The sequence below is a fragment of the Bidens hawaiensis genome, unplaced genomic scaffold (genome assembly GCF_021521415.1).
Source record: "Bidens hawaiensis isolate Kalapana, Puna unplaced genomic scaffold, B.hawaiensis_p1.1 tig00027062_1, whole genome shotgun sequence".
Taxonomy (NCBI): Eukaryota; Viridiplantae; Streptophyta; class Magnoliopsida; order Asterales; family Asteraceae; genus Bidens; species Bidens hawaiensis.
Genome location: NW_027505085.1, coordinates 70,579 through 94,553, shown reverse-complemented (window position 1 = coordinate 94,553; position 23,975 = coordinate 70,579). Strand labels below are relative to the sequence as shown.

The following is a 23,975-nucleotide window of genomic DNA, read 5'->3' as shown; positions in this document are numbered from 1 at the left end:
AATTTAAAATTCAAGTTAAAATAATTTTTTGCCTCTGTTGAAAAGTTTGGGTCAATTTCATGCATATCTAAGGCTGAAAAAATTTCGTCTATCACACATTCAACCCCCGTAACATTTAACATTGGGTTTAAAGCGGCGGCGCAAGTAAAAACCGGTGGCAATTCAAGAAAGTATTTTTTTTAATTTAAACTTCATTGGTAATATGATGTTTGAAAACATTGGACTTTTATTTTCAAATTCTTTAAGATTGTTAACCATTAAAAATAACTCCGAAAGAACCAAGGGACTTGTCGGATAATGCGTTCCCGATAGTTTCGTAGTTGATGTTTTAAAAACTTCAAGAAAAGTCGATAAGTCATTGATAATTTCCCATTTCTCATTTAAAAAGGGGATTGCCAAATCATTCTCGGCAAGACTAGAATGAAACATTTGTAAAGTTTCTCTTTGTTCCAAAGCACTTTGAAACATTGTGCAAGTGGAATTCCATCGATGAGGTACATCCCAATTAGCTCCCAAAGCTTTTCTTCCCGTATCTTTACAAAATTTTCTATAATCCATTTGTCTTTTTTTACTTTTCTTAAAAACTTCATGTAGCATTAGTCTAAAATCGTTTATAACCGATGTAACCTCATCCGAAGCAAGTCCGTCTTGCACGATTAAATTAATGATATGTGCAACACACCTTGAGTGAAAAAATACACCATTGCAAATCGGCGTATATTTTAATTTTAATTTATCAACCGCCGATGTATTATTCGACGCGTTATCAAATGCCATTGAAAATATTTTATTTTCTAGTTTATAAGTTTTTATAACATAATCTAAAATTTCAAACAAATTATCTCCCGTATGTGGATACTCAAAAAGTTCGAAAGCAATGGTGCGTTTCATCATTTCCCACGATGACGGGTCTACCCAATGAGCGGTGACACAAAGATAAGATTCGGGTAGACCATGTGGAGCCGACCAAACATCACTAGTTAAGTTTATTCCCGTATTTATATTTTCAAAATATGCAATTAGTACCTCTTTGGTCTTCTTCCACAATTTTAAACAATAACGTTTAAGAGTATGACGACTTACGTGAGTGTATTGTGGTTGAAGCGTATCTCGAATCATGGCGGTTAAGCGAGGGTTGTCGAAGTGGCTAAACGGCAAAGCTTCTTGAATCACAAACTTCGCCATACGATCTTGAACTCGATCAATTTGGTATGTAAATATTCCGCCTTCACTATCCATTTGCGTTTGTTGCGAATCGACGTTCTTTTTCAACGCCTTGCAATACGGTTTTTCGATGTGTTTCTTCAAATTTGAATTCGAAAGTGGGTTTAAATAAACCCCACAAAACTTGCATCGAGCCTTCAATGAATGGTCACTCAATTCAACCAAATCCCAATTGCACCAAATCTCTTGATTACGATTATGAGGTACAATACGAACGAAACTTGGTTCGGCGTTGGAACCTTGACCAACCGATGATTGTGAGGCAGCCATAACAACAAATATGAATATAGAAGAAGAGAAAACAAGAGATTAGAGAACTCAAAACGTTGTAATAGCGTTTTTTTGTATTTTTTTGCGTTCGGGTTTGCGTTTTGAGTGTTGTGATGAACCCATGACACCAAATACCTATTTATACTAGTAGTGGGGTGCTTGGGGGAGCCAAAAAACGGCTATTTTTGACCCCAACGGTCAAAAAACGGCCAAAAAAAACGATTTCCAACGGTTTAATCGATCCAACGGCTAGAACCGGTTCCTAACCGGTAACCGGTTCCGGATGGAACCGGTTAGGAACCGGTTCCGGTTCGGTTCCGGTTCCTACCCGCCCCCACTCAGAAACGCAAGAACCGGTCACGGATCATCGGGTTGAATCAGATAGGGTCCGGTTCCTACCAAAAACGGGTGGGAACCGGTTCGGTTCCGGTTCGGGTCCACCGGTTCGGTTCCAGGAACCGGTTTTTTTGATCAACTCTAGTAATGACCATAAATACGGAAATACCCCCACACCAGTGTTGGTGACTTTGAAATTGCAACGTTGATTATTCAGAGAGTCGTATTATCATTTTTAGATTAAAAGTTATTTCGGTGGTTCTTCAAAATACTTTAGTCGAATAAAACTCTGAATTCGAGACAAGAATTTAGTATAGGATAGAATTTATGAAGAAGATGAACCAGAGTGTCGGTATATCTATGCAGAAGGAATTTGGTTTAGATAACTGTCTTAGGCAGTTACAATTCAAAATTTAAATTATATTAATATGTCTCCAGTATAAAACTTATGATTATGTGTGGCATAATCATAAATTGGCATCTTAACCCCAGCCAGGGACTCTGCCCTTTGGACCCCGTAACCTGGGCCGCTGCCCTCAGACCCCGTTCGTTAGGGGCTTCGCCCATAACATCATAATAAACTAAAGCAAGCGTGCACTCCGCTAGGGCTGTAAACGAACATGAACAGGGTCTTGTTCGTTTTCGTTCGTTAAGGAAATAACGTGTTCACGAACACTTACCGAACGAGATTTTATGTTCATGTTCATTCATTAAGGAAATGAATGTGTTCACGAACGATTCACGAACACAAGCGAACACAAATAAAATCAACAGAGCCAAGAGATTGAGACCGACGTATTCATCAATGTGAATAATGAAAGCATGCAAACGAATCGAACAAACACAAACAATGGTATATTCGTGTTCGTTCATTTAACTTTAAACGAATACGAACACTTAATCGAATAAATATTTATGTTCCTTTTCGTTTATTTAAAAAAAGAATATTTGTGTTCGTTCATATTCATTTGTTTATAATTTAATTTAAGGGAACATAACTGAACAAAGATAAACGAAAACTGAACAAAGATAAACGAACATAAATAAATATAGATGAACAAATGTAAGTGAACACAACAAACGTAAACGAACATAAATGAAAACACTTCAATGAACACAAATTAAAAAAATATAAAACCTTTAATTAAATGACTCATCAAGATAATCATTAATTATTTTATATTAATACATATAAGAACATGAATAAACAAACATAAATAAACGAACGTTCATGAACATAAATGAACGAACGGAACATGTGTTCATGTTCGTTCGTTTAATTAAACGAACACAAATTTTTTGTTCGTGTTCGTTCGTTTAATAAATAAACAAACATAAACGAACTTCCCGCCGAACGGTTCACGAACAGTTCAACGAACGTTCGGTTCGTTTACAGGCCTACACTCCGCACATCCCGAACTTGCTTAATGTTTATTATGATTACATTGGTCAACCAGTTAATCCAATTACACTAAAATACTAACAACCATACGGTCAAATCAGTTGACCCCTTTCAAACAAAAATCCTTTTGATGATGCAAATTAATTGATTTCAGATTATCGGTATTGCCTAGGGGTGTAAACAAACCAAACGCAAGTATAAGCCCAAGCTTGTTTAGAGCTCTACTTCTATAGCTCGAGCTTGCCTTTTTTAACCTTTTAAACTGTTATGTTGGTTGATGAAAATTTAACACCAATGAAAGATTGTGGTTGACCACATTTGGCTAGAGAGTGTTTTTTAATTTTTGAGAGATTAGTCATCAGTGTCTTTGAGTTATGAGATTAAACTAATAATTACAATGCCTTATTAACAAACACCCTCAAGGTTTGCTTATTCAAAGTTATATTTCTATTGCTTGAGCTTGACTTGTTTTGAGCGGTGTTTTTAAAGCTGAAGCTCGAGTTTGGCTATAGAGCTCTATTACAAAAGATCGAGTTTGGTAGTTAATATATTTTTTTATCTCAGTTTAGGCTCGACTTATTTAATGAACCGATTTCGTTGTGTTGCCATCTCTAATGGATGTTTTATTTATAACTGCAAAAATTATAAATAAAGATACCGGTTAGAAAAGGCTAACACACATCATAAAAGTTACATCAAAAGAAGAAAGTTTCTAAGTCATTCGGCCTAGGTTAAATTTATTTTACTACTTCAACTGACCATCCATAGGAAACAATAATGGGCAATTGAATCAAAAAGTAGTTCCCTCTTCAAATCGTTAGTATTAAAAATAGTTTTATTTCGAGTTTTCTAAAATTATCCACCAGTATGTGAATATGATACCTTCCACTGCTTTTTGATTTTGGGAAAATTAAATGTATTTTTACAAGGAAAGAAATATCGTAGTAGTAGTAATAATAATAATAACAATAATAATAATAATAATAACCTTAGATGTTTTGATTTAGGATAGAAAAAATGCATCCAAGAAAAAGAAAAGAAGATAATGGAGGTTAAGTAACATCTCTATCCTTGACCATCGCATTCACATGGCATGTGCTCATGCACAACATTAAACCCATGTTGAGTGTAACTTTTGTGATTGATAGATGCATTGACCCACTCAACATATATCTCACTCTAATTGATACTCCATATCTTCAAATTAAATGAAAAAGTGTCCCATCCAAACAAATAATCATGTAATATCTTCTAACTTTTTTTAAAAAAAATTCTGGTGATTTCCACCTCATAGAAATTGTATATACTATTGATTTCCAAAAAAAAATTGAATTGAACATGATGCTAAACCCATAATAATTTATTTATAATTTGTGTGATCTTACTTACTCATTAGAGTGAGATATGAAGTATTTTAAGTGATACTTCATGCATAACATTAAACCCATATTGTCTTTTAAGTGAACCAAACACACTCTACATGATCAGTTCAAAGATAACATCATGTCTCTTAATGGCCTATTAAGATGCTACCAAACAAGCTCTCGCAACTTGTTCATAATGCGTTCATATGCAGCTTTTACGTTGAAACGTAGGAGCACCCAAAAGGGTTTATATTACCACAATAACTTTGTTTTGGTTGTTATACCAATTATCGTCGTATTAACGAAAATAAAGTTATACATAATAACCCATTTTTACTAGTCACATAGGAAATCTTATAGACGTCCCTACTCCCTAGTCCTAATAAAGCAACAACTATGGGTAATTTGAAAGAAGAACTCATTTTTATACTAAGTGATAAGCCGATTAAATTTGCTAATTTGGTATAAGACAAACCGAAGTTTGATGTGTTTGTGTGTAAGTGTTTCTACTTTCTCAAATGACATTTGGTGGTTGTTATCTATAGTCTTCCTCATGATCTTTCACATGGTCACGACAACTCGGCACCTTTATGAAGAGTCATGCTTTTGGTCCCTTATGTTCTATTAATTATGTTATAGGACACTTATATTAATACATTTTTAAAGATTGCTTTAATTTTTGACACTGATTTTAAGTCAACATTACATAGTTTAATATAAATTAATTCCAACAATAATACGAACGATTATTTCTATTTATCGGGTAAAGACAAAGCTTTTTAAAATACGAAGTAGTTGGGAGATCTTGAATTCAAATCCTCCAGATGACAAAAAAAAATTATAGATAGTAAGGGGTGTTGGGCCAAAGAGTTTTTTTCATTTTCCCTCATTCGTCACGTGTGCGTCACACCAGCTTTCCCTCACCATGGTTACTATCCTCATGTCACATGTGACTAGGGCTGTTCACGATAGGGGTGTTCTTCGGGTTATTTATTTGGGTTTCGGGCTGTTCGGGTTTAACAAATTTATAAAAGTTTATCAACCTTTAACAATATCACAAACTAAAAAAAATCATATTCCAATTCGTTATAAAACCAAAATATACATGCATATTCAACAATAACATATATTAACTAGCAAAACATGAAATTTATCATACAATCATGCATTAGACAGGATGGAGTGTTGTAGCCTGTGGATTAATACTTGTGTAGATTGAATAAACATGCTTAATACATATTGGTTTAAATACTATACTATTTAAGTTTTTGAATTGAAGATACATACTCAATATGTTTTATGGTAATTAATACATTAGGATGTGATATATTTAATATTAATTGGAGGTTTGAGAACAACCGAACAAGAATACATAATGTCACTATGTTACTTTACCGCTAAACTACCATATAAAAATTATGGATACATGCATCGATGTAATATACTTTGGGTTATTTGGGTTAACCCAAATTTGAGTATTTCAACCCAAATACTGACCCGAATATTTTATCTCGGGTTCGTGTTATGAGTTTAATCAGTTTGGGTGAATTGGAGTTGGGTTATTCGGGTTTCGGGTCAGGTTTGTTATTCGAGTATGGTTAAATAACACACCCCTAGTTCACGAACAGGGCCGAACCGAACGCATGCTTGCTCATACCTAGTTTGGTTTGAAAGCGAACCGAATCGAGCGTATTGAATTTAAAGAAACGAGCGATATTTTTATGCTAGAACTTGGTTTGGTGAAATTGAGCGGCTTGGCTTTGGTTGGTTTCGTATAATGATTTATATTTTAAATTTCTAAAACTAAAAAATATCATAAATTCAAGACTTGCAACTCTAAAATGTCTAAAACTCAAAGTTAACAAGAAAACATATATAAAACGAGCAGCTATGGTTTAATATTGAACTTTGAAGTCAACACCAAAGAGGAAATTTCAAATACTTTTAAAAATACTTCTATTTTTATATATATACATAAAATATATATACAAATAATGATAAAAAAATCAAGCAATAACGAACCAAACCCGAGCGAGACTTTGCTAGTGCTTGGTTTGTTTTCAAACCGAACCGAACCAAACGACTCATTTCCAAACCAAGCCGAAATCGAACGAGCATTTTCGAGCATTTTTTTAGTGAGCAGCAAACAGTTTGGAAAGCCTTACACGTGACCAACAAAGGGGAGGGGCAGTGCTACAGGGGTGTCACACATGTGACCCCTGCCACATTAGATGTCATGTGGGACGACTTCTTTGCCAACTCACGTTACACGTGAGAAAAAAAAGGGTATACCTCCATCTTTAAAAATGGAATAGAGATGATGAGGTTCGTCGTTCAAATCTACTATTATAATAAATGAAAATGTGGTTGTGTCACTTGACATCTAATTTGACCATCTTGTGTCACTTGACACCTTAAGATTATAAGAAAACTATATTATCCTCATCCCACATTGTTCAAGGAAGAAATCAATTAGAAAGTAAATTACTATAAAATGCATTTGTCATCAAACTTGTCATTAGCGGGTGCATGAATTATTGTGTATGGTTGCTTAGTTTTAAAAATATTTAATTTTATCCGGGTTGGTTTTTCCGCTTCGAAAGCAGGTCTTTCGGATTCGCAAATTACTGGCCAGATTATTAGTTTTCGATTTTTTCCCGGTTTATCCGGTCAATCTCAGTTTTAAAAACACCGCTTATATCTCAAATTTGTCAAATGTGTTGAATTTTGTTTGTATAAAAAAATTTGATGCACTATTCATTGATAAATGAAATAACTAGAAAAAAATTATTGAAAGTTAGCTCGACCCATCAATTTTGGAACTTATAAAAATAAGACCCAATTACAAATTTTGTCCTTTAAAATAAGACGAATTACGGTTCATGTCCTTTTTTTAGTTTCCTTGCAGGCGGTGTACTTTAAACCTTTTTTTCTACACGTTATGTCCTTTACGCTAACTGGGTTAGAAAAACTCAGTTAAATACCCTCACGTGAGGTGCATGTGAGGGCATATTGGTCTTTTTGCCTACCCTGCAACTTCTTCTTCTTCTTCTTCTTCTTCTTCATTTTGCAGATCTTTACCTTCCCTTCCTTTCTCTCTTATTTCTCTCTCTACGCCACCACCATCACCATACCACAACCACTCCGCCCATGGATATCCTCAAACACCATCAACACCGCCACCACAGCTCCGCCACCGCCACCACCGCTCCAGCTCCGACCACTCCTATGACGCAGACGCCGCCACAGCTCTTGCCACCAGCCACTCCGGCCATGAATTAAGATATGCGATTTCGATTTTTCAGATCTGCGACCACCAACCACAGCTTCGTACACCGCCGCCACCAACCACTCCGGCCACCACCACAGCTCCGCCACCACCGCTCCATCTCCGTCACTGCTTATTCGCCACCACCACAGCTCCGCCACCACCGCTCCAGCTCCGACCACTCCTATGACGCCATATACACATCGGGTTTGGGCTCATTTAAGCTCTATTATTTTACGAGCTTACTTCTAGGCTTGGGTTCGGGCTCATTTATCGAACGAGCAAACAGACATACATACAAATCATATTACATTAAGCCCAAATCACTATCAAATCAAGCAAAACCACACAAATCCGTTGATTTAAGCCCAAGTCAGTGCATAACTCAAGAGTAATCAAACCAAATTAGCATAATCAACTGAATCTACCTACACATACAAATCCGTTTATATAAAGCACAAATCTGGATACACGCATACATATCAGTTCATATTAAACACAAATCTAGCCACACACATACAAATCAGTTCAAATTAAGCATAAATCAGTTCATACTAACCAAAAGTTTTTAGAATTGCTGGCTGATATTTGAGGGTGCTTGTGGCATAAGTCCGCCGAGGAGGTGCAACAGTGGTGATGCTCCGCTGAAAAAATCCTTCGAGTAAGCAAACCCTAGAAGAAGAAGAAGAAGTTGCAGGGCAGAGCTGTGGCGGCGTCTGCGTCATAGGAGTGGTCGGAGCTGGAGCTGTGGTGGCGGTGGCGGAGCTGTGGTGGCGGTGGTGATGGTGTTTGAGGATATCCATGGGCGGAGTGGTTGTGGTATGGTGATGGTGGTGGCTTAGAGAGAGAAATAAGAGAGAAAGGAAGGGAAGGTAAAGATCTGCAAAATGAAGAAGAAGAAGAAGAAGAAGTTGCAGGGTTGGCAAAAAGACCAATATGCCCTCACATGCACCTCACGTGAGGGTATTTAACTGAGTTTTTCTAACCCAGTTAGCGTAAAGGACATAACGTGTAGAAAAAAAAGGTTTAAAGTACACCGCCTGCAAGGAAACTAAAAAAAGGACACGGACCGTAGTTCGTCTTATTTTAAAGGACAAAATTTGTAATTGGGTCTAAAAATAATGTGTGCTTTAATCTAGATATAGTATACTAAAGTTGAAAATACAAAATCGCTCTTAAAATTTTTTTTACTCATTGAATAAACCTCTTTGGAGATTGTGACTTTTTTAACACATTTGGGGTCGAGTTCTCCAACTTTTAATTTTTAATGTAATTTTCATAGAAGATTTGTCTAAACCTTCATTTAAAAAGGCATAAGTATCTAACGCAAAAAACTTTTTTTAATAATTCGATTAAATGTTACTGGAATTAAACCATTCAAAAGTAAACTGGTTAAAATTGTCATAATATAAAATGAATTATTTTAAGTTACAACTGAGTATATGTATTGCACAGCTTTGTGTTTTTTTTAATCAGCTCTGAACTTTACGCTAAGTAATGCGTATTTGTATTTGTTATTTTTTTATTTAAGTTTGGATGTATTTTAATAGTATTTATTGACTATGTGCAACTTCAGAACGACTATATTTTTATGTGGATGTTATATTCCATTCAATAAGTATATTAGTTTTGCTGCTAAACAACTAAATGATTTTTGAATTATCATCCAACAGCACACTTGATATATAATGTTTAACTTCTTACTTGACTCATTTTAATTCTTGCTACCATCACAATCTAGCTTAGTGTTAATTTAGGATAACTTGTGTTAAGTCCCAACGAGCCAAAACCGTAAAGCTAAACAGAATGTTCGGTTTGGTTTCGTTTTAAATTTTAGCGTTCTGGTTTTAGTTTTAAATAAGAAAAAACCGTTACTAACGACTTGGCTCATGGTTTAACCTAAAAACAAGACCGTGAACAACCCTAGGCTTCGCCTTAATATAGTAGATATTAAAATTTAACTTTGTAACTTTTGCAAATCTTTTTTAAGATTCAAATCTCTTGTAGTATCTGTAAATGCAACAATGACTTTATTTACTCTGATGTGAAACGGGTTAAACTTGGTCAGGTTGTTCTTTAGAGTTTTTAATATATTCATAAAAGATATATGTAAAATGTGTTTATAAAAAAATATATTCAATAGTATTATATTTATTAATAATATTAATTATGAAGTACTATTTATCTGTCATGTTTATTATTTTCTTTCAAATTTTTTATTTATTTTACTTATTAAAGATACTATGAGAGCTTATATAAGAAACTACAATAAGCTACATACTTATATAAACAATTTAACATATTAATTGTGTCTTATATTGTGTTGTTGTTGAATAAATTTATTTATCTTAACCCGTGTTGTATACGGGCTCATAACCTAGTTGGCAGTTGCTATTGAATATAAAAGAAGCAGACATCCATAATGACAAAATGACAAAAGACGTCCTTTATGTTTTCACGGTTTTTCAATGGACGTCCTTTAGCAAACTTAATGGCAGAAAACATCCTTTATATTTGAAAACTTTATCACGTTTTGTCCTTTGACCATAACCTAGTTAAGTATTTTCGTTAAATTTGGTCATGTGCAATGCATATGAGGATACATTTGTAAATTTATGAATAGATTTAATAACTAAAAATAAAACATAGATTTATATATATAAAAGACACTCACTCACTCTCTCTCTCTCTCTCTCTCTCTCTCTTTCTGTGTTTAAACAACCACCACTTAATTAACTCCACCACCATGCCATATAACCAGGGTATGATTTGGTATGCGGCTCCACAGGAGACCCAGTTGTTCGCCGCCACCACCACACCAAATCAACCACCACGCTTCCTGACCCGTTGTGATCCACTCCACGTCATCTACATCATCATCACCACCACCAACCAGTTTTCCGACAAGGGGATCGATGACCGAACGATTGATTAGTGTTTAATTTTATAGATCTAATCTTGTCAATCGTCTAATTTCTCAGATCTAATTTTGATTCTTCTAATTTTTGGCGGTGCGGTGGTGGCGGCCGGTTTTCTGAGATGCAGTTCTTGGTCTTGTGTGGATGTGCGGTGGTATCGGCTGGTAGTATAGTGGGGCCCATGTGGATATTATGGGTAATTTTCAGTTGATTGAAGATGTTATAAGGGTTGCAGCCGAAGCCACAGGTGAAGGTGAATAACTGGGAGGTGAAAAGTTATGAAAAGTTGACTTAATACAAATAGGAATATGAAGGTATGTGTATTTTGGGTGCGTTAATTACATAAGCAGCAGTTGTTGGTCTTGTGTGGGCGACGGTGGTTGGTTGGTGACGGTGGTTTTGGATGAGAGAGAGAGAAAGGAAAAGAGTGGAATAGTGGATGGATTTTGTCATTTATGCCGACGGCAGGTCGGAGCCTGGCGTGTGAAATGATGATGATGGTGGCTGATAGTGATGGTGGGTGGTGGGTGGTTATGAATGCTTGGGTAAAGATGAGGTTTAAAAAGAAAAAAAAATATTTATTTACTCAAAGACCAAAATATTAAGTCAATTACGCAAATAACCATCGAGGGGGTAAAAAGACTAAATTGCCCTCACATGAGATGCACATGACTGGTTTTAACGAGAAAAACTAACCCTTGTTAGTGAAAAGGACGAACCGTGCAATGTTTTTTAAACACAAATGATGTTTTCTGTCATTACGTTTGCCAAAGGACGTCTATTGAAAAACCGTTGCAAACATAAAGGACGTCTTTTGCCATTTTGTCCGTCCATAATTGATGAATTAGAATCCAATGCTGTATATATGTAATTTATTACTTTAATATAATACGTGAAATTAAATTAATCGATTAAAAACAACAAAATAAAAAAATAGTACAACGCCTTTTAAAAAGGCCCACACGCCTCTCAACTCCATCATTAAGAAAATAGCAATATTATTAGGGGCGAATGGTTGTGATCAAAAGCAATAATAATTCAAGTAAAAAAAGATTGCATTGCCATTTGATCCTACATGTGTATTCGTTTTATGTTTATAAATATGAAAGTGTATTTTCAACAGAATTTTTCACACATTTAAGGAAAAATAATTCTACAATGTTGAAATAAACGACACCTGCATTATATGATACTTGTTTTTATATTTGAGGAACGTCAATTCACCGAGTATGATTTAAAGTGACACCTAAAATAAAAATCTCGGGTTATCTTATGGTGTACGCTTATACCTAATCAATCTTAAGCTATATGAAAAGATAGCTAAATAAACTTATTTTTCACATGGCTTTAGTGAGACAAAAGTGATTATTCAATTCTAATCTTGATATAAAGTTCGATTATAAACAGAAAGCAGGTGATGAATTTCAATCCCTTGATATGACGTATTTGTTTTAAATGTGGAAAAACTGAAATTTGAAACTAATTCCAATTAAATTTTATGTTCATTGGAATTCAAGAATTCAACAACTTTAAAAGAAAAGTTCAAAAAAGCGTTTGAATTTTTAATTTGGATGGGTCGAAATGGGATTTGGGTTGGGCGGGTTTTCGGGTCGGATAGGTTTTTAGAACATAATAGGTTTCGGGCCGGCATGGTTTCGAGTCAGATCCGGACTCAAAATGCATTGGGGGGGGGCTCAAATTTTAAGTCGAAAAAGGGTAAATTTAGACTAAGTATACAAATTTTTCGATGAAAACGGATAGATTTACACTAGTACGCAAAAACACAAGGGGAGGGGGGGCTCCCCGGGCCCTCACTAAGCTTTGTCCTTGATCGAAACGAGTTTTGGATTAGGTTGGGTTTTCGGTCGGATTGGGTTTCAGGTCAGATCAGGATTCAGCTCAGCAGGAGTTTGGGGCAGGACTTGTTTTGGGCCGGAAAAGTTTTCGAATCGTTTGGTCGGAATTGGTTCAAGTCTAAACAAGTTTCATTTTGGATTGGGTTTCAGGTCGGGACAAGGTTCGGCTCAGCATGGGTTCGGGTTAAAACAGGTTTCGGTTGGATCCGACTTGAAACCCGTGCCGATCAAAAACCAGTTTCGACTTGGAAGTCGTGCAGAATCAGAACCCGCACCGACCCAAAATCCGTTTGACTTAATATTGCACTTGCAATGATTTGTATCTACCGTATAATTTTTGAAGAGATAAACACAAGCATCATACAACTAGATCAGTATCCCAGCTCATCTTCTATTAGTAGATTATTCAAAATTTCGTTCCTAAAATAAGGATTACTTTAAACATCTATTTAGTTGGAATATAAACTCTATAAATAAATAATTTCTTAAAAAAAGAAGGTAATAACATTCAAAAGAAAACTCCCAAAACTTTTACCATTTCTATTGTCTAATCTATTTTTTTTCACAACCAACGAATCTTTCAAAATGATAGTGTGGTGAGATAAAACTCATTAAATTCAATGATCTAACTTTGGACGTCATGTTGGGGATTTCTGCAATTGTATATCTTAGGAAAATCTGAGAGTCATGAAACACTTTCAGATCAAAACTATTTATTGGTTCCCAAATGTTTGAGCGGATAAAAGATTTAGTGCAAGAATCAGTATGGTGATTGAGAGAGTTTTCTGAACCAGAGAGTCTATCGTATAATTAAGGGTAGTTTTAATTAGGGTTTATCTGATTTTGAATTTCAAAATCACAAAATACGCTCCTGGAATTTATGACAAATAAAACATACGAAATTAAATTAAATTAAATTTCTAATGTGTTATTTAATATAACAATATATGTCACAAATTTGCCAGCCAGATGCGCTGCCCCTCGCACCCCGCTATCAGGGGCCCTGCCCCCGGACCCCCGCCAAGGGAGTGTTGCCCTCTTGGAACCCCCATGGCTTCGCCCTTGAGTACCAATAGAATTATAAATTATAATAAGATCAAATAAGTGTGCACCTCACACCCGACTTATTTGATTCCTATTACAATTAGCTTGATCAACAAGTTAATCCCTAATTACACTAAAATCACCTAACACGCCACATACTCGCTTAGTCTTCCATCCTCATCCGATGCCGCCGAAGCTAAATGATGCTGGCAGGAATCAAACATGATCATATAGAGTATCAAGTCTTCCCTTACCACTCTATAATTTTCTAATATGATAAAGACAAAACAAAAACAAGAAAATATCAAGATTTAACCAAGTAAGTTATGTGCATACATTATACTCACACAGTCACACGCTATAATATATTATTATATTGAATGTGTCCACAAACATCCATTAAACCAAACTAACATAACATATTTTTGAATCAAAATAAAAAGTTAATTTATTACAAACAACTCATTTTTGTTTAAAATAATAACAGTTTACTTCTCGTGAGCTTGAAACTTATTCTTTAAAAACATAGATTTCTGTATCAAAGTTAATCGAGTTTATCAATATCAACAGACTCCTAAAATAGTAAAATATTCAAAACTTGATAATAAACACCAAAATAATAATAATTTTTAGTCTCTCACCAACAGTTACCCTACAAAGTTAAATAACATTGATCTCAGACACAAGTCAGAAAAGTGTTCCATCTCACACACATACCGACATCCGTGTATACACACACATATAATATAATATTTTATAATATTATATTGCATGAGTCCATAGATATCTCTTTCCCAGTTACTAGTTACTTACTACCCCTCTCATATCCTGTTTGTTTGTTTTGTTGTTGGGTTTCATTTATTCTCTTGAGAGCTCATTACACACATCTTATTACCAGGTAATATAACACTTTCTCATAGATCCATTATGTTCAAGTTCATGTTACAGATCTGAAACCAAACTATGAGTTACTGACTTAGAATAGTGTTCATTTCCAGTTAACTTGGAGACCAGTTTATTTGTTATTTAGTATTTTGTTGTTGTTAAGTGTTAAGAAACACAGTCACAGAACCATTGATTGGGTGATTGAAGAACATTTGCTGCTACTTTTTTTCTTTATTTTATTTTATCATCAAAAAAGTAAAAAAAAGAAAAAAGAAAAATGTGTGTTACTGTACTCTTTCTCTCTCTTTTGCTCACTGGCCATAATAATAATAATTGGACCAAAAGTTTACATTGTCGGCAGCAGTAGCCAATATTTGCCATCAGTTTTTGACAAACTTTCTTGTTTTTTATTTATTTTTGTTTATTTTGGTATATTTTGACTTACATTTATGTTATGCTCTTTAAATCATCTAGATCTGTGTCTCCAGTAAGCTGTCTTTGAACTTAGTTTGTGGTAAAAAAAAAAAAAGTTTCATTTTTTACTTTAGTCTTGAAGAAGTTATGCAAATTGAATTGCTGTTAATTTTTTGAATAGATTGTGGAATAATTTGTGAGGTGAAGAGATGAAATTTAAAGATGATAAACCCGGGAGACAGCCCGAAAAAAGTTCAAGAGTGGTGCCAATAGGCGTAATGTTTGTGGTGCTATGTGGGCTTTCCTTTTATCTCGGCGGGATATTTTGTTCTGAAAAGAACAAAATACCGACCGAGCAGGCAGTTGGTTCAAGTTCTGTTGAACCAACTGCTTCTGGGGTGATTCGGGTGGAATCGGTTACTTTTCCCGAATGTAGTCCTGATTTACAGGACTACACGCCCTGCACGGATCCTAAGGTATATGTTTAATTAGTTGTTTTGTGATTTTTGAGTTTGTTGACTTTGCGGTTGATTTGATTGTTGTTGTTAATAGAGATGGATGAAATACGGGCGGTACAGGCTTACGTTTATGGAGCGCCATTGCCCGCCTGTGTTTGAGAGGAAGGAGTGTTTGATACCTCCACCTGATGGATACAAGGAGCCTATTAGATGGCCAAAGAGCAAAGATGAATGTTGGTACAGGTAAATTTTTCAATTCTTTTTTGTATCTTTTTTTTGTCAATCTTGGATCTAGATTAAAAGTGGCAGGATGGCGGGTTAGACGGGTTATGTAACAGATAAAAATGGTTGTTTTTAATGGGGCAAACGGGTCAAGTCGGGTGGACAGCAACACGTTATAACTTTGTATAAGTACTTAATACGTTACTTAGGGGTACACGAAACTGAAATAATCGAATCCAGAAAAAAACCGACGGTTTGGTGTTTTGTTTTTCTAAAAAGCTGATTTTTTGGTTCAGTTTCGGCTTTACTATTAGCAAAAAACTAAAAAAAAACTTAAAAACCCCGATTTTAAGTCATTTATAAGAAATTAATAAATGGTGTAAACCAAAAATTTTAGGCCCAAATATGAAAACGCAACAATGTAAGGAAGTTATATGCATTATAAACAGACTTCGGGCGACTTTCATCCCATTAGACTCATTTGAGGTAATAATAAATATTTTCAAATGTAAACTGTCTAGGAATGTCCCATATGACTGGATCAACAAACAGAAGTCAAACCAGCATTGGCTAAGAAAAGAAGGCGACAAATTCTACTTCCCGGGTGGCGGTACAATGTTCCCTAATGGTGTTAGTGCTTATGTGGACTTAATGCAGAATCTAATCCCGGGTATGAAAGATGGAACCGTTCGCACCGCCATTGATACTGGATGCGGGGTTAGTTTGTTTCTCAATTTACATCTTATGAATCTTAACCAAAGTGGTTAAGTTTTAGTAATGTAAAGGTTAAAAGGTTAAATCTTGAAATGTTATAGGTTGCTAGCTGGGGAGGTGACTTGCTTGACCGTGGCATCCTAACCGTTTCTCTCGCCCCTAGAGATAACCACGAGGCTCAAGTACAGTTTGCTTTAGAACGGGGGATTCCCGCCATTCTTGGAATCATATCTACACAACAACTTCCGTTCCCGTCAAATTCATTCGATATGGCCCATTGCTCAAGATGCCTTATCCCATGGACCGAATTCGGTAATTTTTCTTACGTCTCTGAAACTAGTTATGCCATCATAGAAGTGGCAATATGGGCGGGTTGGGTTACCATCAAGCGGGTCAGGGTCAAAATTTGTCATTTTTAGTGGGTTAAACAGGTCTGGTCAGATTGGCCCAGAGACAGTTTTTAGTCTTTCTAAGTAGGTAGTACTTTAAATATGACAAGAAAAACTGCATTGTAACAATAATAATAATCTATTTTCTTGGATAAAAAGAGTTGTATGCTTATTAAGTACACTTGAAACGACTTCCGACCTGTTTGACCTGAACCTGACTTTAGCATGAATTATTGATGACAATCTTGATTGATTTATTTGATGTATCTTTCAGGTGGAATTTACCTTCTAGAAGTACACCGAATTCTACGGCCCGGAGGATTTTGGGTTCTGTCGGGACCGCCCGTAAACTACAAGAGACGATGGAGAGGTTGGAACACGACAATGGAGGATCAAAAATCAGATTATGACAAGTTAAAAAAACTTTTAACTTCAATGTGCTTTAAATTATATGACCAAAAAGATGACATAGCAGTTTGGCAGAAAACATCAGATAGCAACTGTTACAAACAGCTCGATGTACCAGATACCTACCCACCAAAATGTGATGACGGGACCGAGCCAGATTCCGCGTGGTACACCCCGTTGAGACCGTGTGTGGTCGTGCCTAACTCAAAACACAAGAAACTCAGCTTGCAGTCGGTTGCAAAATGGCCCGAGAGGTTACGCGATGCCCCAGACCGGATTGGTGATATTAAAGGTAGCAGTGCGGGTGACTTTAATCGAGATGATAGAAAATGGAAAAATAGAGTGGCACATTACAAGACGTTGCTTTCAATTCTTGGAACTGATAAGATACGAAACGTGATGGATATGAATACCCGTTATGGCGGTTTTGCTGCTAATTTGATTAATGATCCACTTTGGGTTATGAATGTTGTCTCGTCTTATGCTCCAAATACGCTTCCTGTGGTGTATGATAGGGGCTTAATTGGAACTTACCATGATTGGTAAGACGTATAGAATATCCGGATATTGCGTTGTTTCTTGACAAACATTAACTTGTTTTGTTTCTTATTAGGTGTGAGGCATTTTCGACTTATCCTAGAACATATGATCTGCTTCATGTTGACAGTCTCTTTACACTGGAAGGTCATAGGTAAAGTTGACTTTCATTTAAGTCAAACATGTTAGTCAAATATCTTGAAACTGACCATTTTTGTTATTTGGATTTGATATATATGTATAGGTGTGAGATGAAATATGTGTTGTTGGAGATGGACCGGATCTTGAGACCGAACGGGTATGCATTGATAAGGGAATCGAGCTATTTTGCGGATGCGGTTGCTACAATCGCTAAAGGGTTGAGATGGGATTGTCATGTAGAAGATACTGAAGACGGTAATAATAAGGAAAATATTTTGGTTTGCCAGAAAAAGCTTTGGTATTCACAGCAGAGCTCATAGCAAGAACAAAGATATGAAAACGCTGTCATTTTTTTCACGAAGCCGGCAGATACTTGAAGAATCATTAAGATGGTATTTCATAAATCTATGTATCATCAAGTTTTCAGAAAAAGAAAAGGAATTATTAGTTACTCATAATCTAAGTTATTATAATATAGTAATGGACTAAGTTACAATGGACTAATGTTTGTAACTTTGTATTGTAGAAGAAATGCCTGTTCTTTTTTAGTTTTTATTTTTGTTTGTGACAAGAGCCAGATATGCTCCGTTTTTTCGTGTTCTTGATTCACATTTACATGTTATAAAAGAAACAGAATCATAACAATGATGTTAAAGATCAGTTAAGAGCACCAATGATCTATAAATACATCATATTTTGTCATTTTCTTCATTTATAGAGAAATTAATCACTATAAACAATAGAACAAAGCATATGGTGCCCTGTTTCTCCTAACCCTGAGAGCCAATACGTGTTGTTCGTTCTATGGTTAGAATCGCGTTTGATTTTTCTGAAAGGAACTAATAGAAAACCCAAGTCGACGGTATCCCAAGGCTAGTCAAATTCTAGAGCTCCAATGCAATTTGGTTTTGCTGACTTAAATCATCTTGCAGCAAGTCCTCCGGATCATAATCTGAATCATACAACTCAACTGATTTCCCCTTTCTAAAGGCGAGCCTCTTTTGAAACTTTTTACTGATATAAGACATCGCTTCTTCGCCTTTTAACATTCTGTAAACCTGCAGCATAATATTAAAAAAAAAACACTTATCTTGAATGACTGCACCAATAGATTTATTTTTTTCTTTTCCTGTTTATTCTTCCAAAAAGAAACCGAAATTACCTGGCTCATTTTAGGGCGTTCAGTTGGAATGTGATTTATGCATAAAGAAGCAGCTGACACGATGCAATTCAGTTGTTCCAAGTCACAAGAACCAGAAAGTTGCGGGTCCAGAATTTCTTCATAGCTTTTTGAAGTGATTAAAGGTTTAGCCTGCAAGTATTAAATCATAAACTTCTTTTTCGGTCATCAAAGTTTTATATTTTTTTTAGCCAAAATAGAAAAAAACTTACCCACATTACCAAACTTTTTTGTGATTCATCTAAAGCAGGACGCCCGGTAATAATCTCCAACAATAGCACCCCATAAGCATACACATCAGTTTTCTCATCAATCAAACCATTCATAAAAATCTCGGGGGCAAGGTAGCTATAATTTGAAAAACAAAAAACAACAGTCAGTCAAATAAAAGTATAAACATGATTAAATATATTCAAATACATACCCAAATGTCCCTTCAAACTGAGATACAGTGAGGTTCAACCATTGATCCGGAAGCCATTTTGCCAACCCAAAATCAGAAATCTACAGTTTAATAAAATAAAACAAAACGGTTATTATAAACAAGTAGCAGATACCATAGTCTAAATAAATACCTGCTTAATTTATATAATCATATGATTGATTACCTTAGGTTCAAAATCTTCTGAAAGCAAAATATTAGCCGCCTTTATATCTCTATGAATAATTCTCCTTTGACAAGCTTCATGAAGATAAGAAAGACCCGAAGCAGTGCCAATGGCAATATTATATCTTGTTCCCCAATCTAGCTTTGCTTTCTTACCTTAAACAAATAAACAATATGAGCAAACAAGGTTTATAAAAACATGAAATATTATCATTCTTCAATGACTAACCACTAAGAAGGGATGCTAAGCTTCCATGTTGAGACAAAGGAAGAACAAGATGCATGCCGCCTTCAACGCCATAGCCAATAACATGAGAGATATTCGGATGATTGACATGAACAAGAATTCCCAATTCAGATAAGAAATCTGAAGTCATTTCTTCAGGTGTACCCCTGATTAGTCGTTTAACCGCTATAATTTGTCCATCATGCAAATGGCCCTTGTAAACTTCAGAATATCCTCCTTCTCCGATTAAGTTTTCTTCATACCATCATAAAAGTTATATATATGATTATTATTCAGCCATTAACAAATGTAAGTATGTAACTCTCTCTTAACACTTCAAATATTTTAGAATATACAAACCACGGCTAAAGTTGTCGGTTGCATGTTTGAGATCTGCAAGTGAGAAATTTGTCCACGATGCTTCAAAACAATGCAACTCGGCGTCTAGATCATGAGGTAGTGTCGGTATGGTTTCAGTTATTTTTCTGCTCCTTCGCCTGGTAAGCCTTTTGATGGAATGGAGGGTAGGATGGAATCCATGTAAGGTTGAGGTTGACCCCCTTTTAATTTTTCTTAAAAACCCGTTCCATTGATGCGGACTTTCTGAAGCGGGATCAGAATCTATCTCTCTTGATTTGCAAGATGGTGAACATGTGTTTTCGGGCGAAGCTGATCTAGCGGTGGCTTTATGTGAAGATGGTTCAGGATTGGTTTCATCCTCATCATGATGGTCTTCTTCTTTATCTAATGACCCAAGTTCTACCATAATGATCAAAAGTATAAACATGTAAGTACCAAACTACCACCTAATAATTAGAACAACATATCAGGAGACAAAATAATGGGAAAATGACCAAAATGCCCATTTGGCCGGACAATGTTGACAAAATGTCACTTGACCAACCAATTCCCGTTATTATGTCCACCCTAAAACTCGTCGGCCCAAACACTTTTTAATCATTACTCGACGGGATTTTAACCAACTAGATTCGTTGGAGGCCAAAATAATCACGTTAGACACCTAAATCGGTTTCGATGATTTATTTTTTTTAAAACAAACTAGCGATCCAAAGATTTTATGGCACGTGGTAGTATATGGTTGGTTAAAATCCTGTCGAGTAATGATTGAAAAGTGATTGGGTCGACTAGTTTTAGGGTGGGACCTAGTTGGTGAAATGGACATTTTAGTCACCTTATCCCCAAAATAATTGTAGAGAAGAATAAGAATGTGAAAGGGAGGGTTTTAACCTTGAGCAGAAATGGGAACGGATGAATCGGAGAAGATAATTCTCTGATTCCCGACTGCAAACACAACACTTTTCTTTGTTTCTTCTTCCTCTTCTTCGTCTTCCGACATCTTTTCGCCACAAGTTTCTAAAGATTAACATAAACGATGATAATAATAATAATAATAATAATAATAATAATAATAATAATAATAATAATAATAATAATAATAATTAGGATTTAAAATGCATGCAAAGCAAAAAAAAATCCAAGGCCTAATACATGTAAATGTGGCTTCAATTTTGAAGATATTAATAACATCCAAATCAAAATTATCATATTATATAGGTTTCAAAATGTGCAACATCACAAACATAAACATAAAGATGCAGAGACTGAAACAAAACAAAGGATGAATATACTGCAACCAAACAGTACCCTAATGGAGATATAATATTACCTTGAGGAATTTGAAGGTTTCAAGACGATGACGATGATGATGATGGAGATTCAAATATTTAGAACCAGAATCGTGTTTGTGATGATAGAAAATAAAAGAAAAGAAAAAGATAAAAGAGTAAGGAGAAAAGAGCGGTTAATTAACATGGATTATTTGTATATCCCCGATTTTCATGCAATATATAAAATGTGATTTTATAATTTAGAGACGGTGATTTAAGGTCTAGAGATGGTGATTTTAGGTGTTCTGGGTGAAAAGTTTTTATATTTTAGAAAATGTTTTATGTGTTATTGTTCACCCCATATAATTTTTTTAATATATTTTGAAAGGTGGTTGGATGTGAATGCTCTAAACCCATACATACCCCAACCTATCGGATTTAAAACCGGTTCATATTTAGTTGACAAAGTTAACATCGGTTTTCATCCAAACCTGTTCGGATCTAAACTGGTTCTAAGTTATGGAGTCGGGCACTTGTGGCATAATTGTTAGGCAGCAGTAGTCACATTGTGTAAATTAGGCATTTCTTTGTAACATGACAATGTTACCAAGAATAATGCTATAGCTTGCTAGTCAATGATCTCTAGCATTTCGAGGAACTCTATAGACCAAACCCATTGCGATACGATACATTTAGGCTGCATTTATACATATTTATCACTGTAATGGTCTTAATTGAATGTCTTTCCTACAACCATTAAATATGTTTCACGGTAAAAAAACATTGAAATGAATAGGATGAGATTTGAATGAATCTACCGGAATAACTGAAAGAGAAAGGTTGAGAAGAATTATAGGTGTTATAAACACAAGAAGTGATAGTTGTATTTTATATATAGTAACTTTTTACTTTATAATGTGGTCTATTCACAATAAGTTTATATACAATTATAATAATTTATAAGTAGGTCTAAGTTCATGAGAGAAGTCGTTTTAATGTGAGAAGTAATTCCAACCAATCAAAAATTTTCTTTCTATTTTTTCTTATAATTTATTTCAAGGGTATAATTGTAAAGCTTCAAATTATTTTATTTAGTAAGTATATAAATTTAGAAGTTTCATTTTGATTTATAACTTTTTAAATCTTAATTTTAAACTTTAATCTACACAAATTCATTCGTTTCAAGTGCATATATCATCGCACCATGCTTGGTCATGACCTCCAGCCACGATGGGCTGGACCTAAGTACGTTCGAGTGAGACTGACCATGTGTATATTTATGGTACCTAAGTACGCCGAAACGCTGCGGTGTTTTGCTGGGGTGACCTAGTGTAGAGACTCGAATTTATAATGATATCGTTTTAACTTGATTATTCCTAAGCCAAGATGGGCCGAGTCTTACGTGGTCTCGAAGGGTGATTAAGTAAAGAAAATATTTTAGCGTCAGCATATTCACCAGCATTCGGTGCTGACATATTTTCTTACATTTTGCAGGTGAACAAGGATAGCGCTTGGAGTGTCGAATTGCTATAAATATCCGATGGCTCGGATTTATTTTGTATAAATTTAATATGTTAAAAACGGTGGTTTGTAATTAAAACAAGTAATCTTTTGAACTTAAACGGGAATCTTTTATAATCCCGTCTTTTGTAATATTACAACTTTAATCCACATGTTTTATAAAGTCTTCCGCTAATAACCCGTAACTCTGATTTATCTACAAATGTGGTACCAATTGATGGGTCACGCTCCTAGGCCTAAGATGGGGTGTGATAGAAACCCATGCTCAACCTGCCACAGGTTGTCGTTAGTAGCTTGGGTGACTGTAGCCTTTAAGCCTTCTTTCTCCATATCAAAGGCTTTCTTCTGAACCTCAAAGGCTTCCCGATCAACTTCCAGCTAACCCTATCAGCTTCCATCTTTTTCTTCAACCCAACAACCTCAATCTCATGGCTACGAGAAAGCTCATTAATCTTCTTCACATAATCCTCCTCCTTCTTTGAAAAAGCGTCAACATCTTTTTCATCGCTGCCATAGAAGCCTTCATCTTTTCTTTCTTCTTAGAAAACTCCTCATACTCTTGCATCCCCTTCTGAAAGCGAGTAACTCCCTCAGCTAAAAGGGCAGAAAGGTTGCAAGAGCTGAGAATCAACCTTGAAAGCATGGCATCACCCTCCATCTCAGAAATGGTATTATGAACTCCAGGTGGAGCAAAGTTAGCCAACACATCAACGCGAACCTCTGGATCCTTTAAGCTATCACCAACCTTAACATTCCACCCAGGGACATAAACCTCATCTACACTCAACCCTTGAACAGTGGACGCTGCAACCTTTTTACCAACCGATTTCTTCTTCTTGGAAACAACCAAACCCTGCTCTTTCTCCACCTCTGCACTTGGACCCTGATCCTCCGCAACTTGAACATCATCGCTGACATCCACTGGTTCATGTGAAGATGATGGACCAGAAGACTTCAACAAAC

The 23,975-nt window shown here is 35.5% G+C and overlaps 2 protein-coding genes across 2 annotated transcripts; one reads left to right on the top strand and one right to left on the bottom strand.

The window, feature by feature from the left end:
* Positions 1 to 15,018: 15,018 nt before the first annotated feature.
* On the top strand, positions 15,019 to 18,333 carry LOC143610589 (putative methyltransferase PMT20). Its single transcript, XM_077085030.1, has 7 exons — positions 15,019 to 15,457; positions 15,534 to 15,682; positions 16,183 to 16,378; positions 16,477 to 16,687; positions 17,039 to 17,714; positions 17,786 to 17,863; positions 17,954 to 18,333. The coding sequence occupies exons 1-7, from the start codon at positions 15,191 to 15,193 to the stop codon at positions 18,168 to 18,170; spliced, it is 1,794 nt and encodes a 597-aa protein (XP_076941145.1). The 5' UTR covers positions 15,019 to 15,190; the 3' UTR covers positions 18,171 to 18,333.
* A 271-nt stretch (positions 18,334 to 18,604) lies between these two features.
* On the bottom strand, positions 18,605 to 20,655 carry LOC143610580 (receptor-like cytosolic serine/threonine-protein kinase RBK2). Its single transcript, XM_077085020.1, has 7 exons — positions 20,224 to 20,655; positions 19,867 to 20,118; positions 19,639 to 19,793; positions 19,455 to 19,534; positions 19,243 to 19,378; positions 19,013 to 19,162; positions 18,605 to 18,908 (listed from the first exon to the last, which is right to left on the bottom strand). Exons 1-7 carry the CDS (start codon positions 20,648 to 20,650, stop codon positions 18,735 to 18,737), a joined length of 1,374 nt encoding a protein of 457 aa, XP_076941135.1. The 5' UTR covers positions 20,651 to 20,655; the 3' UTR covers positions 18,605 to 18,734.
* Positions 20,656 to 23,975: the final 3,320 nt, after the last annotated feature.

Excerpts from the sequence above, each read along its gene's own strand:
- LOC143610580 (XM_077085020.1), bottom strand. The coding sequence starts at position 20,650 with ATGTTTATACTTTTGATCATTATGGTAGAACTTGGGTCATTAGATAAA. Across the intron at positions 19,379-19,454 it reads CAGTTTGAAGGGACATTTGG|CTACCTTGCCCCCGAGATTT; the intron begins GTATGTATTTGA and ends TTCAAATTATAG. Across the intron at positions 19,163-19,242 it reads AAAAAAGTTTGGTAATGTGG|GCTAAACCTTTAATCACTTC; the intron begins GTAAGTTTTTTT and ends TAATACTTGCAG.
- LOC143610589 (XM_077085030.1), top strand. The coding sequence starts at position 15,191 with ATGAAATTTAAAGATGATAAACCCGGGAGACAGCCCGAAAAAAGTTCA. Across the intron at positions 15,683-16,182 it reads AAAGATGAATGTTGGTACAG|GAATGTCCCATATGACTGGA; the intron begins GTAAATTTTTCA and ends TAAACTGTCTAG. Across the intron at positions 17,864-17,953 it reads TTTACACTGGAAGGTCATAG|GTGTGAGATGAAATATGTGT; the intron begins GTAAAGTTGACT and ends ATATATGTATAG.